At 40.6% G+C, this 20,707-nt stretch overlaps 1 protein-coding gene across 2 annotated transcripts; it reads left to right on the top strand.

Moving 5' to 3' along the window:
- Positions 1-3,755: 3,755 nt before the first annotated feature.
- gpcpd1 (glycerophosphocholine phosphodiesterase 1) lies at positions 3,756-20,462 on the top strand. 2 transcript variants are annotated; one of them, XM_086166757.1, is made up of 22 exons: positions 3,756-3,881; positions 4,744-4,864; positions 5,117-5,189; positions 5,424-5,514; positions 5,616-5,700; positions 6,766-6,841; positions 7,637-7,678; positions 7,941-8,064; positions 8,334-8,577; positions 8,705-8,867; positions 9,329-9,458; positions 9,743-9,797; positions 9,885-9,977; positions 10,074-10,148; positions 12,821-12,860; positions 13,038-13,096; positions 13,170-13,235; positions 13,335-13,471; positions 14,332-14,467; positions 14,982-15,142; positions 16,696-16,745; positions 18,283-20,462. In XM_086166757.1, exons 3-22 carry the CDS (start codon positions 5,141-5,143, stop codon positions 18,324-18,326), a joined length of 1,920 nt encoding a protein of 639 aa, XP_086022883.1. In that variant the 5' UTR covers positions 3,756-3,881; positions 4,744-4,864; positions 5,117-5,140; the 3' UTR covers positions 18,327-20,462. The 2 variants fall into 2 exon arrangements, with proteins under 2 accessions (XP_086022883.1, XP_086022882.1); XM_086166756.1 differs by lacking the exon at positions 16,696-16,745.
- The last annotated feature ends 245 nt before the right edge of the window (positions 20,463-20,707 follow it).

Here is a 20,707-nt window from a genome sequence, read left to right as displayed (position 1 = left end):
CTCATTTCCTCCGACAGGTGGGGTGAGATCATGCTTGATCTGTGGAAGTATAATCCCCACTCCTTTCAGGTCCTGTTCCAGTGTGAGATAACCATCTCAGCGTTATCTCTGGTGTTATCCCTCCACCGCGCTGACAACGACACATTAACGGGAAATGACCCTCTTGCAGGTGGTGTGTGCTGATGATGATAAGCTGGGGAGTTGTTTTGTTTTTTTTCTAAATAAAAGTGATCAAGTAACCACAAAATCACACCTTTAAAATATTCTTCAGTTTCTTGATGAAATGAATAAAAAATGAACAAGTTTAAAATGAATATCTGATCTGGCTAGGAATAGGATACACATCATCCCTGGGTACAAAAAGTAAAAGCTTTCATGCCTGTTTTTTTTTTTTTTCCTTTTTGCAGCCTGGGACTTCAATCTTGAGGAACTGCTTTTATTTTCTCTTCTTTTGAAATTTACAGCGCAACATCCCCTCGGCTCTCAGGCGGTTTATGAGCTCTTGAAAGTGTTCAAATACCGAGTTTGTCTTTCTGACACAACATGGGGGTTTTAAAGTGAGGGGTTGGAGGGCGTGGGAGTGGAGGGCGGTCATCACTGATGGATGGGATTATTCTGCAGGAAACAAGCGCCTCCACCTTGATTAACGCATTCAAAATAAAACAGAGTGAGACAACAGCGACAACATATTGCTTCCATGAGATAAGAATCTAAGCTGATGTCATCTGCAGTGCCGGGATTCATTCATTATTAATCCAAAGCTGACTTTTGAGGCCTCATTTTCCCCACAAGCACAGGGGGGGATATGAAGTCTGCCGGGCATCCAGGCCTGGCTAAGTGCGAATTCATCAACGGGAGGGATGTGTTTAGATGCGGCGTGTTTCATTTTCAAAATGGAGTTTGACGTTTTTATCACATTTCTACAAACGTAGCGGGGGGAGGTGTGTTGTTGAGATAAACAACAAGCAAGCGACTTTGGATTTCATACAAATGATATTTTCTTGTAATAATATATGGTTCGGAAAATTTTAAAGACAACTAGCGTTGTTCATAATTATGATTAATGATAACATATTTGCAAGTAAGTAGGAATATACTTACTTGGTTAAATGATAATCACATTTTCTCCTTTTAGTTGGACCTTTTTTTACAACTTTATGCAGCGACACCCAAACTGTGACCCTTTTGGTCATATTCCACACATCGGTGGCCGTATTTGGCCTGCAGAAACCGAAACCTAGCCTGATGGAAAAAAAGCAAAGCTTGATTTTCATACATCACTTGCATTATGGAAATCTGTACGCTTTGCAGAGCATAAAAAAACAAAACTTCACCGTTCTGCATGTTGGGTTATTTAGGAGGAGTATATAAGTAATATATAGGTTCCAGTCTGTTGCATTTTTTTTATCTCGAGTCAGATGAGTAATCTTTGACTGCTATGATGACAGTGTCATGCATGCAGAAACAAACAACATTTGAATAGGTTTAATAGCTAAATGTGATTTGTGATGAGAGAATGCTTAAGAAATGAGAAATTATTTCAATATTAATGCTGTCATCTCTTCACTTAACACAGAAACATCCCTGTTTCTCCCACATTATGACCTACATTTGATTGGTTTGCTTTGTCAATAATCTTGTTTTTTCCTTAAAGGCATTTGCTCAAACTTATTTTTGTCAAATAGCTATGCCCGATATTTCTTATTCTATATCATTTAATAATGATGCACATGTCCTGTGGTGTTGATGCAATCCTGACTGTAGCCACCAGAGGAACTCAGTGAGCCCCACAACCAAGAGTAATAATTCATTTGAACACTTGAGGGAGGAAAAGCCCAAACTTCTAGTCGGGCCATTTCACTTCAGGAAAACCCTGATCCATGTTTTTGACTTAAAAAAAAACATATTCATATAGTTCATATGATTGTGAGTAGCGCTGTATTTTTGGAATTTCTCATGAAAAGATTTGAATCATTGCGCAGGTGGATATATGAACATTCTGGCAGGGGACTTTTTCCACAGCTCTTTTGTTTTTTTTTATTTTTGTTTTTGGGATTGTGTATTTTAATATCAACAGAAAAGAGTTGGCTAATTGATTTTTCCTCATTATAAATTATGACAAAACAAAATTAAATAGGTATCAACGTTTATTTTCCTTTGTTGATTGGCAGTGCAGCTGTTCAGATGGCATTTGACAAATCTAGATAAAAAGCTCTGCTCGTATTTTCAGGTAAACGTATATTGACCCACCACGTGCAATTCCAAAAGCTTGAGCATAACAGCTCAAGCTGAAGGGACGCAATTACTGAATCAATAAAGAAAAAAAATCAAATTCAACCTTAAATCGATTAAGGTCGTAACCAAAGAAACGGGATGCAGCCTCAAGAAACGTACAACTGCGTTTTAAAGAAAGGAAAGACCCTATAAAAACGCACAATACCAAGTCCAAACAGAACGTACCGGTAGTTCAAAGTAAAGCATATAAAGTTCATCACTCATGATCAATTGTTAATAAAATAGATATAACAGAAATATATTGTCTGTGCAAAATGATGAGCAAAGGTTATTTTAGTTTTTACAGCTCTTACAAACAATTCTAACACTGAAATTTCAGTGACCACTTATGTTCCAAACCTCTGATAATCCAATATACTTCTTGGTGGGACAATGGTGTCATTTTTTTCCAAGTACTCACATGTTTATAGTTGATGCCATCATATAGTATTTTGAATAGTTCATGATTTGTAATAGTTTTTACCCTAGATTTCACAGCACTAAGAAAAAGACAGGACTATCTGCAATAAAATGGCATGAAAATATTTCGACAGGATAGGAAGAGCAGCAATACTGTATTTCAATAAGGCTTTTAACAGACATGCAACAGCAAGATCAGGAATATTAAACCTGCTCTCTGCTGGCATTTTGGCATTTGAAACCGGTTGGTGTGCAATTAGGGCGGATAACATGAGCTATCAAGCTACTTTAAAACAAGTTTTGTGCCTATCAAGTATTCTTTACAGCTGCGTCTGTGAAGCAGCTATATCACCAGGAATTCCAAAACTGTGGCCTGTGAAGGATTTTGACAGCTGCAAACTACGTGAATAAACTTAAACTTCAAACAGTTGTTTCTTTGTCCTGCTGTGCTTAAACAGCAAACACTGAAATTGCAACATTTAATCTTCCAGAACAACAGACTAGATGGTGTTACGCTAAATTTACATGCAGTCCTCTATAAAAAAAAAAACATTTCTGATGCGAACAAAATGCCAAGTATAATCAAAATAGAGTCAAAATGATCCTTTGGTGGCCTATGGCTTAGTGTGAACTATCATGCACACACAAGACATAGCACAGCAGGGTAAAACAGTCTTAATTGTAAAATATCTAATATAAACCTGTTAAATTTGCAAGCCCTGGGGCAATTGTTATTAGGGAGAAATTTAGTTGGTTTGTTCAGGGAGGGATTATTTTTAAAATCATTGTTTTGTTGGCTAACGGAGTTTGTTTACATCTTTCAACTGAGCTCTTATTGGTTCAAACGGTTCACGTGACCTCGGCTTTCCCCGCTGTGCTTTTAGGTCTAGTGACTGCTAAAACCCGCATGGTTGGTACTGTTAACTGTCAAGGTCGCTCACGAAAAAAAAAAAGAGTGAATATAAACATAACAGCGATTAAATCGCTTCTGCAGAGAGTGCAAACAAAATACTACGAATCTCTACACGAGGTACACGTGTTTGCGGTCAACAGTCAAGGATGCGGTGTCCATGACATCACCAAGCACAGTCTCCTCCTACTGCTTAAAAATCGTTTCATCTCCTCTACATCTTCTAAATAACTCAAGCTGTATTTACTCCGAAGCTGGATATCAATTTCTGTCATCGGTATGTTCCCTTATTGCCGTCATGCATGCGCTTTATTTAAACATCGGTTTGCTAACTTTGCACGGCTTACTGTAAATTGTAAACATAGATGTTGCGTTGGATGAAACCCGTAAACCCGCCCAAAACATCACGAGCATGTCCTTGTTTTTATTACACTTTTTGTTGTGACAGTTAAGCTTCAAAATATTCCTCAAAACCTGTAGCGATCGGTGCCTTTTGTCGAATTGCAACGCTAATACGAACACGAATATACGAAAATTTCAGTTGAACCATTGGTCCTTAAACACATCACTTCCGACCCTGAATCGCTGATCCGGGACAAGGCGGTATGAACCAGATTCGGAAAGCGGCAAAGGGGGGGAAAGGAATAACGCCGGCGTTAATTTCAAAATAAAATAAATGAGAAAAAAACATTCTGATATATTACAAATAGTAATCCAATAAATGTTAAAGTTGAAAGTATGTTTTTAAGATTTTGAGATGAAAACCACACTGCTGAGTATACACTATGTATAATAGGCTTGTTAAAAGTACAACACTTATAATCCATATAGTCATTTAATTTTTTTTTTTATTTATATATTACATTCATTTTGAACTGGCGTAATTCAGAACAGGGTCAGCAAAAATGAAAATAAAAAAAATACAAATTTTGGAAAAATACAGGAAGTGCTGTTTTTCATGTTGGCTACATTGACGTTACCGGGGCGCGACTACTTGTTATTTAGCTTTACCTTATTTACATACCACCGGTCGGGGTCACACCAGAAGTCTTTTAGCTCGGGGGTTTTAACATGTCGGGTGTTATTTTTGTTGTCGTAATGTTGAGGTGACGAGAAATAACGTTTCGTGTTCACCGCAGGGAGTAATGGCTAACTGTCCGCCGGCCGGCTTCAGGTTTGCCGTTGACTAGGACCAGCCTGGTTCTCCGTGAAATCTCCATCTTCCAGCCTGCCAAGAGTCGACATTTCTATGCCAAAAAGGTATCTTTTAAATCTACGGTTGTTTACGTGTGTGTCTGTATTCATGTATTTAAGATTCGTTTCAACAAAATATGTTTCCAATATCGCCTTTTGTTGTATTTCTTTGACGCAATCAGATGTCGATGTTATAACGGGAGATGGATAGACGTTGAAAGGGCTTCGCAAACTCGCTAGCAGCCGCACTCCTTACGGGTTTATCCCAATTCGAGTGATTATATTCATGTAAATATTTATATACCGTGTGTTTTTCAGCCCTAATCTGTACCGGTGTCGGCTATGGAGTGCGCCCAGGTGACCCTGACCGTCAGAGGAGAAACCTCCCTCGGTATGATGGCTATTCTGGACTTGCTGCATTTCAGAGTGAACTTTGACCTACATCCCCCCCAGTTGTTTTCCTCTGGCCTTAAAGGATTTACATCACCAGAAATTACAACACAAGCCAAAATATAGATGTTTTGAAAGAACAGTGTGATTTGACCCAGCACAAAGGTTGGATCCACTCGTAAGACACGTGTGTCGTTCAGAAGAATGTTAAATATGAGTTGTTTATGCTCTGCAGGGGAGGTTTTCGCAGTGGTCGGTAGCTGTGAAGCCCTAGGAAGTTGGAGCCATCAAAATGCTGTTATCTTACGCCCGCTCGGCGATCAAGAGTAAGTTCACCCTTTTTCATCACTGTCATGAGAATTTCTAACATGCATCTCAATTTATATCCCCTCCATTTTAAAACAGTATGTGTTTCCTCTCTTGGCAGAAACACGTGGACAACAACCGTCAGTATACCTAAAGGGGTGATAACCAAGTATCGCTATTTTAAAGGCTTCTTCCTGGAATCAAAGGTGGGTCAACTTTTCTATTTGTTTGGCATCTGTTTAAGATTGAAGATACATCTGATCATTTTATCAGTGATCTATTTAAGATTCTGATGTAGTCAGCAGTTACCAGGAGAACAGGTTGATATTATTGTTCTGTCATTGCTTGTTTCTTTGAATTTTGGCGAATGGGTGCTTGCATTTCGTCACATTGTTTAAAGAAATCCCACACATGGTTGTCAAGTTATTGTTAAGAAGACTAAAGGCTCCATTAACTAGAAATGGCATATTTTGAAGCATTTAATGTAAAATGGCTGAAGCGCCACACTTTTTTCATTATGCCGTGTGGAGCAGCTTTCCTGGGAAATGTTATGTAAAGAATCTCACTAGGCAGACCTCCAGTCAGCTTCTTATCTTTTCACGTGTGCCTCTTCGAGATATACTAACAAAAATACCTGGACTCTTTTTTTCTCTCTGTCTGTGTGTGTGTGTGTGTGTGTGTGTGTGTGTGTGTGTGTGTGTGTGTGTGTTCCTCTCATATACTTAATAGTTGTTCTTTCTAGGTTGATTTCCCCTGTGGCAACTTTGTTGAGACTGATATATTGTGCAATTGCATTTTTCTGTTTCCAAGGGTAGAGCTCACACTGAGACGGACTATTTTTTTATTTCACCTGCGGCTCATCCTTTTACATTTGAATTGACGCACACACTTCAATGCTTCTGATCCCGAACGTTCTGAAATTACTTTTTCAATCTGCACTTCAGAACACATCTGTATCTCAGACCTGCTGAACATTCACATTTGGTACACTTACAGACAACACCATTATACTATAATACACATTTTATACAAGTAACTCGATATTTCACATAAATAAAAATGTTTCAATTTTTTTCCCGTTCACTAACAAATCCCCTTTTCAGATTTCAACCCATGGTGGCTGACTTGCCCAGCTGGGGTTTGGTGACTATGCCAGCTCTAATTCCTTTCTCACACTCTAGTCCAAAGATAGCTTTGAGACTAGACTGAAACGCAGTACACTGTGTCTGATTTGAATACCCTAACCCTGTACTTAAACATTGGCGTTGCAGAGTGCAGGTGGTCCTTGTCAAGTGATAGTCAGTTTGTGGGAGACCCATCATCACCCTCGCACGATGAGCCCCACAGGTATAGACCAACAAAAGAATGCTGCACAGTGTTTTTGGGCTTGGTTTAGTGTGTCATACTCAAACCTCTTGTTGAGCTCCCATTCCCTGCCTACTGCTGCATCAGGTGAACGCCCTTCTAGCTTGACAAAATTTAAGAGTTAGGTTACCGTTACAGAGATGCTAGCTTATCGATTATTTTGAAGGACAAAGTGTACGCCAAATTGAACATCGGAAACATTTACGGTGTTCTAATAAACACCCGCGTGTTCTTGGCCAACATAAAGTATTCGTTAGCATTACCTTGTCAAAATAGGGCGTGCTGGAATAGTCTGTAATTGCACAGAAAACACTGCAGTAGCTGTCATGACGCGATACTGTAGTAAATGCTCTATTGTGCATGTGTGAATGAGACAAAGGTCATTCAAAGTCAGCTGAACAGATAAAACCTGCAGCCTGCTTGACAAATTGCTGTTTGTCAACAACATCAATATTGTGCTTTTTTTCTAGTGTATTCCGCTGGAAAATCTAATGACAGCCGGTCACAAATGATAAATAGTTATTTATTTCTGTATCAAGTTGCCAAGTTGGGGTTGTGTGAGTTTGTTTTAATGCAGTAATAGGTATTCTTCAAAGTGTTGATTTGAAACTATAGAGGCAGATCAAATTCTGAGAAAGCCGTATGATTTTCACACCTTAAGTTAAAAAAAAAAAACATGTGTAGGTTTTGCTCTGGTTTAATTTGTTTCCACTTTTTAATCTTTAGCCTACATTGGTTTATTGTCTTTCTAATGTTTTTTTTTTTTTCTTACTGTAGCATCACATCTGAATATCGATGATGGACAGTTTGGAATTCACAGTAAGTTTATAAATATGAGTTCTTAAACAACCATAAAGTGCATATCTTTCAATTGTATAATTAAGTTCCACTGCCTTTCACATTTCATGTTCGTATGAATGGAAGCCCGATGGGATAGTTACAGTCACAGTATACAAAATAGATGCAGTTATCGTAGCCAAAAACTAGGTTATTGTGTTTTTTTTTGTTGTTGCTGAGTCAGAAGACTATGGAGTCAGAGTAGAAATACTGAACTTCCTTTCTATGACTTCCCTCTCTGCAGATGGGGTGAACTGTGTTGATTCTGGATGGCTGACATGCCAGACAGAGATCCGCCTGCGTCTGCACTACTCAAAGACGTCTCCGGTGTCCATCACCAAGAAGAAATTCAAGAAGTCCCGCTTTAGGTAGGGTAAAGGCCAAGATCGAAATTTAACACCGCATGAAGAAAGTTTAGTTTGAAAGTGAAACTGAGACAGAGCAGCGAATAATTATCCTCTCTCGAGTGTTACAACGGAACTTTATTAAGATTAGTCAGTTGAAAGGAAGTACCAGCTGCTATTTGACTTTATCTTTTTATTTGTGCTTTAATACACTTTGTGTCCAGCGTCATATGAAAAGCAACTCAGGTCTCAAATAAAGGAGTTTACCTTTTTTCGTTTGGACATTTCTTCAGAATCAAACTGACATTGGAAGGCATTGAGGAGGAGGAGGAAGATGAGGAAGAAGATACGCTCAGTCCGTCCTCATTGCAGAAGATGACCACCACTCTGGAGATCAGCATGATCAGTCCAAATGGCTATAAGTCGCGTCACTCGCAGCCTGAATGCGGGTACGCGCTGGAGCCGTCCAAATGGACCGAGTACAGTATCCACACTATGGACCCGGACAACCTTGAGCTCACCTTCGAGTTCTTTGAAGTAATGTGGCGTCGGTGCTTCCGCACAGCCTTGCTTATTCAGATTTTGCTCAAGTACCAAGAACGACAATGTTTTTTGCGTTGCCCGGGTCCATTGCTTTATTCAAATACCACGTCTTCACCGACAGGAGGATCTGAGTGAACATGTTGTCCAGGGGGACATTCATCCAGGACATGTGGGCACAGCTTGCCTTCTGTCCTCCTCATTTTTGGAGAGCGGCAAGGACAACGGCGTGGTCACACTTCCAATAATGGGACGAAACTCCAGACAGACCATCGGCAAAGTCAGAGGTGAGATTTTATAGAACTTGACAAATCACCCTCGCAAGTCTTTTTACAGAGACGAAACGAGCTGTGAGATGTGTCAGAAATCATTCTAGCAAACTTGTCTTTGAAAGTGCAATTGGTTGCACGGTTGGTATCCGTGTAAACCCAGGCAGAGGACTGTATGAAAGCTGGCAAATGTCGTGAATAATGCTGGTAGACAAATGTGAAAATCCTGTTTTTCCAGTTTCCTTTCTACATCCTTCCAGCAGTCTTTGCAAAGGAAAATTGTGTGGCTAAATCTGAATATAGTTAGTATATATTTTATTGATCCCATGGGCAGGTGCCCAAAGGGAAATTAAAATGATTGACCAAGGACATTTAGAATACCTTGCAAATGTTTACTTTTTCAACTGTAAAATAAAGCTTGCTAACATATTGGTTCCTCTTAATTTTTTTTCTTTTGAAAACCTGTTCCCCTGCTTTAGTGGATTATTTGGTGATCCGGCCCATCCAGGGGCTGCAGTGTAACATGAATTCCTCATTCACCAAGTACTGGAAGAAAAGAAGTGCTCTGGATGTGGGTCACCGAGGAGCTGGCAGCACACACACAGCCAAGTATGTACATTTTGTAATATAATAGATCTACAAGTACATCAACTCAACCAGATGGACAATAAGTTACTCTAGTACCTTTGCAAAGAAGACATTTCATTTCAGTAATATGCTCTGGTGAAATATCCGCACTTAATGCTGAATATTTGCCTTTTGCAAACTCCCTGAAGACCTCCTTCGGTATTAATGCATCAAACAGTTGTGCAGCGTTTATTACAGCATTATGTTAATCCTGAATTGATTTCCTGTCACTATGCATTTTTCTCTTTTTAACTTTCATTTTACAGGCACCACAGGGTCAGAGAGAACACGATTGCCTCTTTCAAAAGTGCTGCCAAGCATGTAAGCTAACAATGTTATTAATGCATGGGTAATTATAGTGCTTTTGACTGGCTCTGTTTTTAGAGGGTGTTTTCTGTGTACACACAGGGCGCAGCCTATGTGGAGTTCGATGTCCACCTCTCTAAAGATGCCGTTCCCATTGTTTACCACGACCTTACGTGTTGCATATCCACCAAGAAGGTACCACACTGGATGATGGACATATGAAAGTACTTTGTATAATTAATTTAAAGTCGGTCTTAACATAGCATTGCTTTATGGGGTCTGCCTTGACAGAAAAATGACAAGACTCTGGAACTGATTGAGGTACCAGTCAAAGACTTGACGTATGATCAGCTGCAGCTTCTGAAGGTAACTTGATACTCTTGTATTGAGTCCTTTTTCCTTTCTTTGGCCAACATATCAGTTTGAACTGTATCTGCAAGCAGCATATGGTTGATGAGGGTGTCACTCTTGCATAATTAAAGATCTCTGCTATTTCGTCCAAATTAACGTTCCGGGGAGCAGAGAGCATTGTTTCAGAGTTCAGTGAGTTATGATACTCTTGATGCGATGGATGCAAAATTTCAGTAACAAAGTTTGTTATGGCCATTTACTGCAATTTTAGCTCTAAAAAATTGGAAAAGAAATGAAATGCTAACTTGTACATTTCATACTTCATACTCCATAATCCTACCGCAGTGTGGATGAAGAGTAAGTGTCGATTTTCAGGCTCACGGCTTCGTTTTGTGAAACTACACGTGCTGCATTTTCCATGTCAGCGTAGCGGAAACGAAAATACAGGAACTTGAGCAATTTTTCGAAAACGCGTGCTTCAGGAGAAATCTGCCTGCATCTTGCCGGCTTGCGGGTCTTTGTTTGGAAATTTCAAACCTGTAGATGTTGACTGTATAACTTGCCTCATGTCAAACCAGCGTTGTCTCTATGCAGACCCCCTGTCATTGCATGCAAGCACTCAGCCACAGGTGAAAAAGGGAACATCTGGCATCCTCGGCTAAAAGTTTGTGCCAAATTATCAGCGCTGTGAAGCAGCTCCTTGCAAGAAAAACAGTGTGATGAGCTCAGAGCCAGGGTGAGGTTGCAGCAGAGCAGAGCAGGGATGATTGTGTTGAAGGCCGAGCTGAAATCTACAAACAGGATCCTGGCATCGGTTCCTGTTGTGTCCGGGCGCCGTAGGATGTCGTGGAGACCCAAGTGTACTGCTTTGCTTGCAGACCTGCTGGCTCTGCAGGTGAACTGCTGGGGGTCCAGGAGAGGGTCTGATGGATTTTAGGTCGGACAACACAATGCGTCGAATTACTTCATCACCATAGAGGTCAGGCTCACTGGTCCGTGATCATTGAGTCCTGCGGTCCCTGTTTTAAGAATAAGAATAAGAATAAGAACAACTTTATTTATGCCGAAGGAAATTGCTGTGCCAGAGTTACAACAAAAACATAACAATAATAAGTAATAGAAGAAAATGGTAAAAACAGTAAAAAAAAAAGGAGGGGGAGAGAATAAGATATACAAATAAACTTTAAAGTGTCTTAAGTAACAAGTAAAGACTATAAAGTTCTTAAGTACCAGTGAAAGATAAGGAGTGCACAAGAGTATGAAAAAGTATTTTATATGTAGCTGTTATGAAATGAATTACCGCACAGTTATGAACATATATACAGATAAATTCTTAAAATTTACAGTAAGTGGGTGAGATTTATTTATTTATTTATTTTTAAGATTTAAGATTTTATGATTCCCTACGGCTGAGGGAAGAGGAATTAAAAAGTCTGATAGCCTCAGGTAGGAAAGACCTCCTGTGGAATCAGTCTACGGCTGAAAGAGCTCCGACAGGACGTCAGTGTGGCTCGCAGGGGGTGATGAACATTTTGGGAGGGATGGAGATGATGTTGGAGGCGTTGAGGCCGACTGGTACGTGGCATGTCTCCGTTAAGGTATGAAATATGTCGGTAAACACCGGAGACAGCTGATCAGCACATTGCTTCAGGGCGGAAGGAGGAACAACATCATCAGTGGCCATCATACAGGACAGAGTACATGTCGGGTGCTCTGACAACAACTTCCCTCTCTATGCAAATGGAGATAATGGAGGACATGAGATGCGTCAAGTTTCCTCATAATCTTCAATCTTGGAGAGATGGTGAAAAAACGCTAGGCATAGATATCAGTAATGATAGATGGATCCTCTCTCACGCCGACTTACTTGCTATCCTCTTTCCCTCCATCCTCCAGAAATATTTTGGATGCGGTGATTAATGTATTTTGTTGCATTTCCATCCATATTTATTTCTTGACTGATTGGTTGAATCTTTGAGCGACTGGACGTGCTACATTTTCTGCAAGTGTGTGATTGGATTATGTCTTATACCTTCCAACATCAGCGCTTTGAGTTCGCATGGAACGTGTTTTTGATTATCGACATGTATTGTCTCATTAATGCAGCTTGTCTCTCCCGTTAGCATGAAATAAAAGGTTTTTATGATGCACAAACCAGCCTCCCCCAGTGTGAGAGCTGAACACTCACGGCAGATACAGTTTGCTTGATTGCCACACTTTTCATCTGACGTATCTGATATGCTGATAAATCCGCTTGGATTTTGAACCAGTCAAAATACCTGCGGCGTCAAGATAGCATGAATGCGTAATGTTAATCTGTAATAAAGGCTGGGTCCAATATCGCTGGCCCGCCCAAAGTCAAACATCAATATCAGGTTCAAGTAAGGTGAAAGATTTGATGTTGAAATCCTGTGGAATAGCATGTCAATCCACCAATGCAGAGGGAATGAGATCAGCTTTTTCTTCTGATATACTTCAAGGGTACAGTTATATAAAAAAAAGTGACTGTATTGATAGCGCTGTTGCAAATGTGTAAATTACATTTTTAGCTGTCACTTACAACCAGCAATGGCTCAAGATGTTATATCATCATCTCATGAATGACTTTTTTCGAGTTAAAATGAAACAAATAGGACGTTCTGATAGCATGAGTCGCTGACAATTCATTCTTGCTTTTATTTTAACAGCTGGCCCATGTCGCCGCCATGAAAGGAAGCGATGACAAGGGTATGTTACGCTTATATTTTTTGTCACTCAGATCCACCGTGAGGGATTGAAGTTGGTTTTGTTATGGATGGTTGATATTTAAACCCAGTCGCAACATTTGGAAAACAATTCATTTCAAGTAAATTGACATAAAACTCGTGATATTCATATGCAGACGTTGGTTTTGTCGTTGTTTAGATTTAATGGAGGATGAGGATGAAGTTGACGAGCATCAGCCGTTCCCTTCGCTCTCACAGGTAAATGACCAAATCGCCATCAACAGTCACACGTGGAAAATAAAACAAACATTTTGCCTTTCTTTCTTTTTAGATCTTCCAAGCTATTCCTGAACATGTGGGCTTCAACATCGAGCTCAAATGGATCTGTCAGATGAAGGTGAGGATTAAAAAAAAACGTAATGAAATTGGCCTTTGGGCCACCGCCAGCTGCGAGGGTTTTCTCAATACGTGGCTGTTTGATGTTTTCCATCGACAGGACGGATCATGGGATGGCAACCTCGCTTCCTATTTCAACATGAACACCTTCCTGGACATTGTGCTGTCTTGCGTTCTCCAGAAAGGGGGCAAAAGAAGAATTGTCTTCTCCTGCTTTGACCCCGACATTTGCACCATGTAAGGAGGATGAGATAAAGCAGGCCATGAGCTCCTCACATTTGGTCAGCGTGAACAGACTTTATGTTTTCCAGAAGCACAATTTGTTAACAAGGGCACGCATGAGTGGTCCGACGAAGTTCTAATGGTCAACACAAAGCCCGACTTATGCTTCAGGCCAGCTTTTGAAAGCTGGGTTGAAACAAATTGGGTAGTCCTTGCAATCCTGAGTCAATGTGAGCTGTTTGCGGTTCTGGCTTTAAAACAGGGTTCCCATCGTTCATTGCAGCGAATCGCTAACACATTTTGAGTAACTTTTACTTTTTTAATTAACGCCGCCTTTTTTAAAATCTCACAATAACATGCTTAACATGCATTTCAAGCTCCAATACTATTCTGTATTTAATGAGAAGTGTTCCAAATCGGTGCAGTATATGTGTTGCAGTTCCATCTCCCATAACTTAGCTGTTGTCCGTTACCTGCTCAGGTATGGGATGGCACCGCAATCACCCCTCCAACATGCTGCAGTCTTTTATATCTGAGACATTTCTTTTAGCATGGTCTGTTTAAAAAGAAAATCACAATATTTTAAAGTTGGCTATTCTAGCAGCGATTCACAGTGGAGCTAAACTTATGAAGACACTTTGCTTTTGTCAGGCTTTGGTTCAGATGGCAATGCCAGTGCCCAAATCTAACATTTTTCAAGCCTTTTGTCCACCAATAAATCTGTAAAATGCACGGGATGCAGAATTTCCAACATCGATGTATAATTAGCAAATTGTTGAATGGACGTGCTTGTCAGAAGAGTCATCTGTGAATATGTAGTAAAGCAGTAGATTACCATCTTCTTCACAATTGGTCTTTCTGTGTTTGTCCCTCAGGGTGCGTCACAAGCAGAACAAGTACCCCATTCTCTTCCTGACTCAGGGGATCTCAGACCGGTATCCAGAGCTGATGGATATCCGCTGCCAGACCACTCAGATTGCCATCAGCTTTGCCCAGAGTGAAAACATTCTGGTGAGCAGTTTTCACTCAGCGCTCTACTTTTTTTACCGGCTTTATTTCACACCGCCGAAGATTTTTCAAACACGCGGCATTTTACTAATGATCTGTGCCAGACCCTTTGAATCTGTTACATTTGCCACAGTCTGATAAGTGATGAGACTTGACTGACAGTGAAGACATTATTAGGCATTGGCCGTCTCCTGAGCTGTATGTTAATGACTGTAGCTTTTATCTTGGGTTTGCTGTCATTTAAAGGCAACAATTTAAAAAAAAAAAAAAAAAAAAAAAAAAAGATTTCAAATTCCCCTAAATTTTACAAGGCCAATGTGATCCATCTTGAAAACAAATGTTTGAATTTTTTTTTACAAGCTCTAGCTCCATATTTACCATGTAAATATATTGTCTGAGGTGCTCGAAATAAATCGAATAAGCACCTGAACAACCTGCACAGGTTGGGTGTTTGTGTAGAGAGAGAGAGGATTTTTTTTTTAAATTATATTTCTTTGTTCTTTGACTGCTTCTCTAGGGTATCAGTGCCCACACTGAGGAGCTGCTCAAGCACCCGAACTACATAGGAGAGGCCCAGGAGAAGGGCCTGGTGGTGTTCTGTTGGGGAGACGACAACAACGACAACGAGAACAGAAGGAAACTGAGAGAGCAGGGAATCGACGGGCTGATCTATGACAGGTAGGCTGAACCTTTCCAACACACACCTTGCTAGTCAGCAACTCCCACAGATAGCAAGCGTGCGTAATTGCTACCGTGTTTTTTTATTCGGGTTAAAAGGTGCGCCGTGGTCTTGCAGTTTTGCTGTAGCAAACTTTGGAGTACAATATTCTTATGCAAACTTAACAGTCATCACACTTATCAGCAGTTCACATATGAGTTAATATATGAGCCCCCGCACAATGTTTCACTTTCAGATACATTCCATTACATATCTGCCTTATTTTTATTTCCCCCCCGTGTTGAACAAATCAAAAGGCAGAAAAATCCCTCTTACTGAAGGTGATTCTTGATGAGCTCTCCTCTGCAGTTCCTGTTTGTCGTGTCTTTTGTCGTCTCACACCCAGAAGTACTGCTGGTTTCTGCTTTACACGGATCTCATCAAGTAAAGTAGATAATTAGTCCAGCCCTGACAGGCCGTATTGTGCTGGCGGATCACCGTAGGCACAAAAATAACACGGCATATGCCGCAGCACGACATCGATAGTTTTCCCAAAACGCCAAGTGACTCACCTCCTTATCCAGCCAATTTATCCGTAAACCTGTAAATTGACTGCAAAAGTCACAAAGACATTCAAGTTTGCAGTGTCATCTGTGGCTGAATATGGGAAGCAAAACCCCCACGTCACTCCACAAAAAAAGGAAATTCTCAAAGCTTGTGGTAAATTGAGATTCTTTACTTGGTTCACACGCAGGAATCGTACAAGCGCCATGTTCAAAAGTGTGAAAGTGCGTGTCATCTTTGGTACTGTCAAAAAGCTTTTCCCCCACAAATCAATGTCTCTAATAACTAGTCCAAACACACGTCATGTCATTTCTATCTTTTATACTTCCATCATTGTAATTATACTTTCCTCTCTATCGTAGGCGAGTGAACTGAATTGTCTTTTATATTTTTCAGCAATTTCATTTGCTTTCTATTCCCTTTCACTGCCTCAGGACCTCCTCTTGGGCTCATGATCCCATTCTCACCTGTCAGACTGTGTGCAGACAGGTTATTAGGTTTTTTTATCAGTAGGTTTTACATGCAGGTCTACAAGTTTAATTCGACTCGTTAAATCGTTTTGAGGTTTTTGTGGCTGAGTAGTCTGACCTCAGGAAAAAAACTGTTACTACTTCTTGCCTTTTCTTAGTATACTGTTTATAAGAATGCGTAATCTGGGAACACGAGTCCGCTAGCAATGGTTTGATCATTAATTGACCAGTCACGTGGAGCATGAAGTGTTCCAGCCGTGTTATGTAAGGCCTTGCTTTTGCCTGTGGTTCCAAGGGCGTGTTGTTTCATTCTTTGCCACGAGACTGCTGAAAACTGGCTGTTCAGCGCAACCCGTTTGTTCAGCTGTTCCTCCACTCAGCGACACCGCTCTCCTATCGCCCCCTTCGGGCCACAACCCCGCGGGGATCCGAGCTCCGGACCCGCAGTGGCGCCGCCACAGTAGATCCCGAATGTATCTTGAATCAGAACGTTCTACGTCTCCTGGATGTTGTTTAACTTTGAACTTCTTTCCTTGCAGAATTTGTGAATGCTTGGTGCCAAATTTTGAGTCGAGTCCTTCAGATTCCCGTAATGTCTCTCTGGCTCCTGCCTGTCATCGCTTTTTTTTTTTTGGTTGTTGTTGTTGGCTTCTTTTATTTTAAATATAATTTACTCACTTTGTACCCCTTGGATGGTTTTGGTTCCCCTCTCAAATACTGCTTGAAAACTCATATTTGACTCGTGTATCAGGAACAGATATGTTCCTAAACAATGATGCAAGACGGTTGACTTCTCATAAGTTTTAATCCCGAAGAAATTTCCGTCTCTCTTTTCAGTGAGACACGCTTTTATCTGAGCAAACGTTCCAAACTAAACTTGTTGTTTACTGCCTAACACACAGATGGAAATGGTTTGATTGGTCAACTGCCCTGTCAATCATTTTGAAGTCTGATAAACTCATAGACGGGTCGCTTTTTTTTTTTTTTTTTTTCTTTTTTTGTCTATGCCTGATCTTTGTCGGGTAAACTTTGCAGGACTTAGTGTCTCTTTAACTCCAGTTTAAAGCAGGAGGCACGAAATATGAATGGCTTGCATGAGATTGTTTCTTCCGATTTATATTGTTTATTCATCGTATTAATAGCACCAACTCAACCACCCTGATCAACCATGGTCAACGTGTATAATTTTTTAACTAATCGAATGAAAGTGTTCGGGGAGGGGGTCATAAATAACAAAGTCTGCATTCAAGCCTAATCGCTATTGACTTCTTTGCATCTTGATCAGGCGCCACAGTGAATCTCACCCCGCAGCAGCGACGCAATTTCCAATCATTTGCACCCGTTGGGTTGCTTTGACAGCTTGCTTCTGTGGAGTTCGAAACCCAAAAGCAACGGTGATTGCATTGGATGCCGCTATCATAACATGAACACGGGGGGGGGGGCAGAGTTCTGAAGGCTCGGAACACCAGACTCTTTTCCGCTTATGCAGAAAAGTTGTGAAATTCTCGATTGTACGGGACAGCCTCAGTACCATTTCCGGAGCTGGGCGGCCATGTGATGAAGGTTAGCATGAATGAGCCGCAGTGGTTAAAAATGAGGCGCTTTAATGGGATTATAGCTCTGCTTAGCGCTCTGCTAAGCTCGCCTACCTTCTGGCGCCTATTTGATGTAACAGGCTGCCAGCTGTCTCTGAAACAAGTGGCACATCAGGAAACTTAGCTTTTAAGAATTTTGCATTCCTGGGATACCGCACTGATCGATACAAAAAATAAAGAAAGGCCCTTGCTTACAAAAAGGCAATTAGTGCAATCACTCCTCTTAGAAAAAATGGAAGCAAGTTTGCTGTTAACAAATACGGGCTGCATGAAACATGTTTTGGGACTCTTCTTTATTTGCATCTTTTGACCCTGCAGATTTTGTTGTAATATTTTATTCCCCTCACTTGATCCATAAATACAAAGTCATTTTCTAGTTGCTTCTTTGCCAATGATTGATCCGTTCCAATGGTCTCCGACTTGGAACTCCTTAACACAGATTATGGAACACTGGGTTGTCTGTTATTCATGTGTCTCTCCCGTTTTTTGGAACGCCAACAATAGCTCGTTATGTTTGTCTTTTTACTCTAGCATTTGTGAGGACCAAGCAGAGCAGCCAAACATCTTCCAGGTAGAAGAGCAACACTCCCTGCGGGAAGTTATCACGGAGGAGACCCTGAAGAGCTCCACCTGTTCCTGCTACTCCATTCCATGCTCGACGGCTCCTTGCGCGTCCAAGGCCCGGGCTGGCAGCGCAGAGTCCGATTCCGGTCTCAGCTCCTCTTAAGCAGTCCTGGATTTCGACAGCCAACTGGACTTGGTGGCACAAATGGCCCCATGTACTTACGAAGGGGAGGAACAAAGAATCATTTCTGAATTGTTTGATCCATTTAAATCACAAGTTTGCAATTTATTGAGTTTTTTTTTTTCTGGCACGTCTTTTTGACAGCCGCACACCCGCGATAGTAATGTCGAACCCAAGTGCCGTAATTTCCGGACGATAAGCCGCGACTTTTTTCACGTAAACAACGCGGCGGCTAATGTATGGACTTTTTGGGGGGGGCTAACGAGCTTCACGCCGCTAAACCATTTATCCTCGTCGGGAAATTCTGAGTCCGTTCAACTCCGACACCGAAGAAGACGACTGACGGTTTTAGTACGCAGGAGTAAGCCCGAGATAGCGATCGGCTAGCCGGTGCGGCTAATATTGAGGTGCGCTCGATAGTCCGGAAATTACGGTATGTATGCTGCTAAGAGCCCTAAGGTGCCATGAGAAGTAAGAGACTTGAATCAACCAAAAAAAAAAAGAAGTGGAAGTTGGAATGTCTAAGAAGTGTTCCTTTTAGAAAGAGGTAGAAACACCAGCAACATGGGTTGAAATTTTAGGAATGTTATGTAGATAGATTTACTGTCCCAGAGGGAAGTTTGCGTATACAGGTTTGTACAATTTTTGGCATACTAGGAGTTCTACAAACACCTTCCATTGCTTCCAAACAAAAGGTTTGACTGTCACTGTCAAGGAGAAAGGAGGAAAAAAATAATCTGTTGGCTGACTTTTAAATCTTAAAGCAGCTGGAGATCAAGATTGAATCTCAGCTGGCAATAAAATCTTCTTTTATTGCTTGCTTTTTATTCTCAATTTCCATTGCTGAAGCGAAAATGTGCAGTGCTCACCAATGGAAGAGTTTCTCTACATTGAAATCAAGATTTTTTTTTTTCTCACAGTTATACAAAACCTCTTCCGTGTCAAAGCCATGATCGCCGCACCCTATCCACGCTCTGTATAATGTCGTATACTGTGATCAGCAGACAATCAGGTCAGCCATGCATGCAAGATGATCTGTGACCAAAGAGGTCCATCGAGGCTTCACAGAAATCAGCGTCGAGCCTGAAGGTTTGCTCTGGGATGCCGTGGAGAGAAATTTAGAATAAAAGAAAAAGAAATAGTGTTTCGCCACCGTGATGCACCTACTCAAAGTCCAATTGCTAAAGTTTAATGCCATTTTCCTGATTTAAAAGTATGATAGAACAGTATCAGGAAATGTAGAATAAGAGTTTCCTTTTTTTGTACATGTAGCTATTTTCTGTTATTTATATTATAAAACATTTATTATTTTCTTGGTCTTGGTTTGCACAATATTGCACAGTAAACTTAGACTCCAGTGCTCACACAGGTTGCCACAGACAACAGCACTTCAAGTAAAGGCGAGTAAGATAAATGTTTAACATTTAAAAAAAAATGTATATCACACTTCTGTCCTGCTATTTGTTTCAGAAAGTGAAGCTAGGGGGGAAGCCTTAAAAAGGGGAGTCATGTCCAAATGAGTTGCTTTGTTTATTTCTTTGCTTTTTTTTAAACGTGTCCAATACCTTGCCTATCAAATGCTGTGGGACACTGGATCGCTTTCAGATTCTTGCAGAGCATCGATTTTCCCCCATTTAACTTCACAACACTATACCTCTGTCATTGCGTGGCAGCAAATATCATGGTGGATGGTAGCACTTGTCATGAGCCATTCTTTCGGGGTGAAAACTATGAATTCTTATGATAATCCTACATTCACCACCACGAAAAACCCATTTACACGTCTTCTCTAGCCATCTTTTGGCACAAATTGCGATAAGAAAAGAGTAATGAGTTGGTCATACATGGGCTGTTAATCTGTTCAGTTGAATAACTAAGGATATGAAAGATGCTAATGTATAGTGTATACTGCCACTTCAGGATAAACAACATGTCAATGGTTATGAAAATAAATTACAAAATCCAACTTGCTTGTTTTCTTCTGCTTTTCTCATTTTCTGGTATTTCTTAAGCGCATGAAAGACAAACCCCTTTTGCTATTTCACAATGATATTTATGTTGATATTTTACCAGGGTTAGACTTAAATGTGCTCTATGAAAATGAAAGATAAACACCAAATAAATAAATGTGCTTGTAAAAGGTTTGTCAACAGTGGGGATTTATTGTGAAAGAATCTTGAGGCAATTTCATGTTAGCCACAACAAAATGAT

Source organism: Fistularia commersonii, chromosome 20 (genome assembly GCF_037954325.1).
Source record: "Fistularia commersonii isolate RoL2024-O1a breed Wild chromosome 20, RoL_Fcom_v1.0, whole genome shotgun sequence".
NCBI lineage: Eukaryota > Metazoa > Chordata > Actinopteri > Syngnathiformes > Fistulariidae > Fistularia > Fistularia commersonii.
Note: the sequence above shows the minus strand (reverse complement) of the source record. Positions and strands in the feature narration are given on the sequence as shown.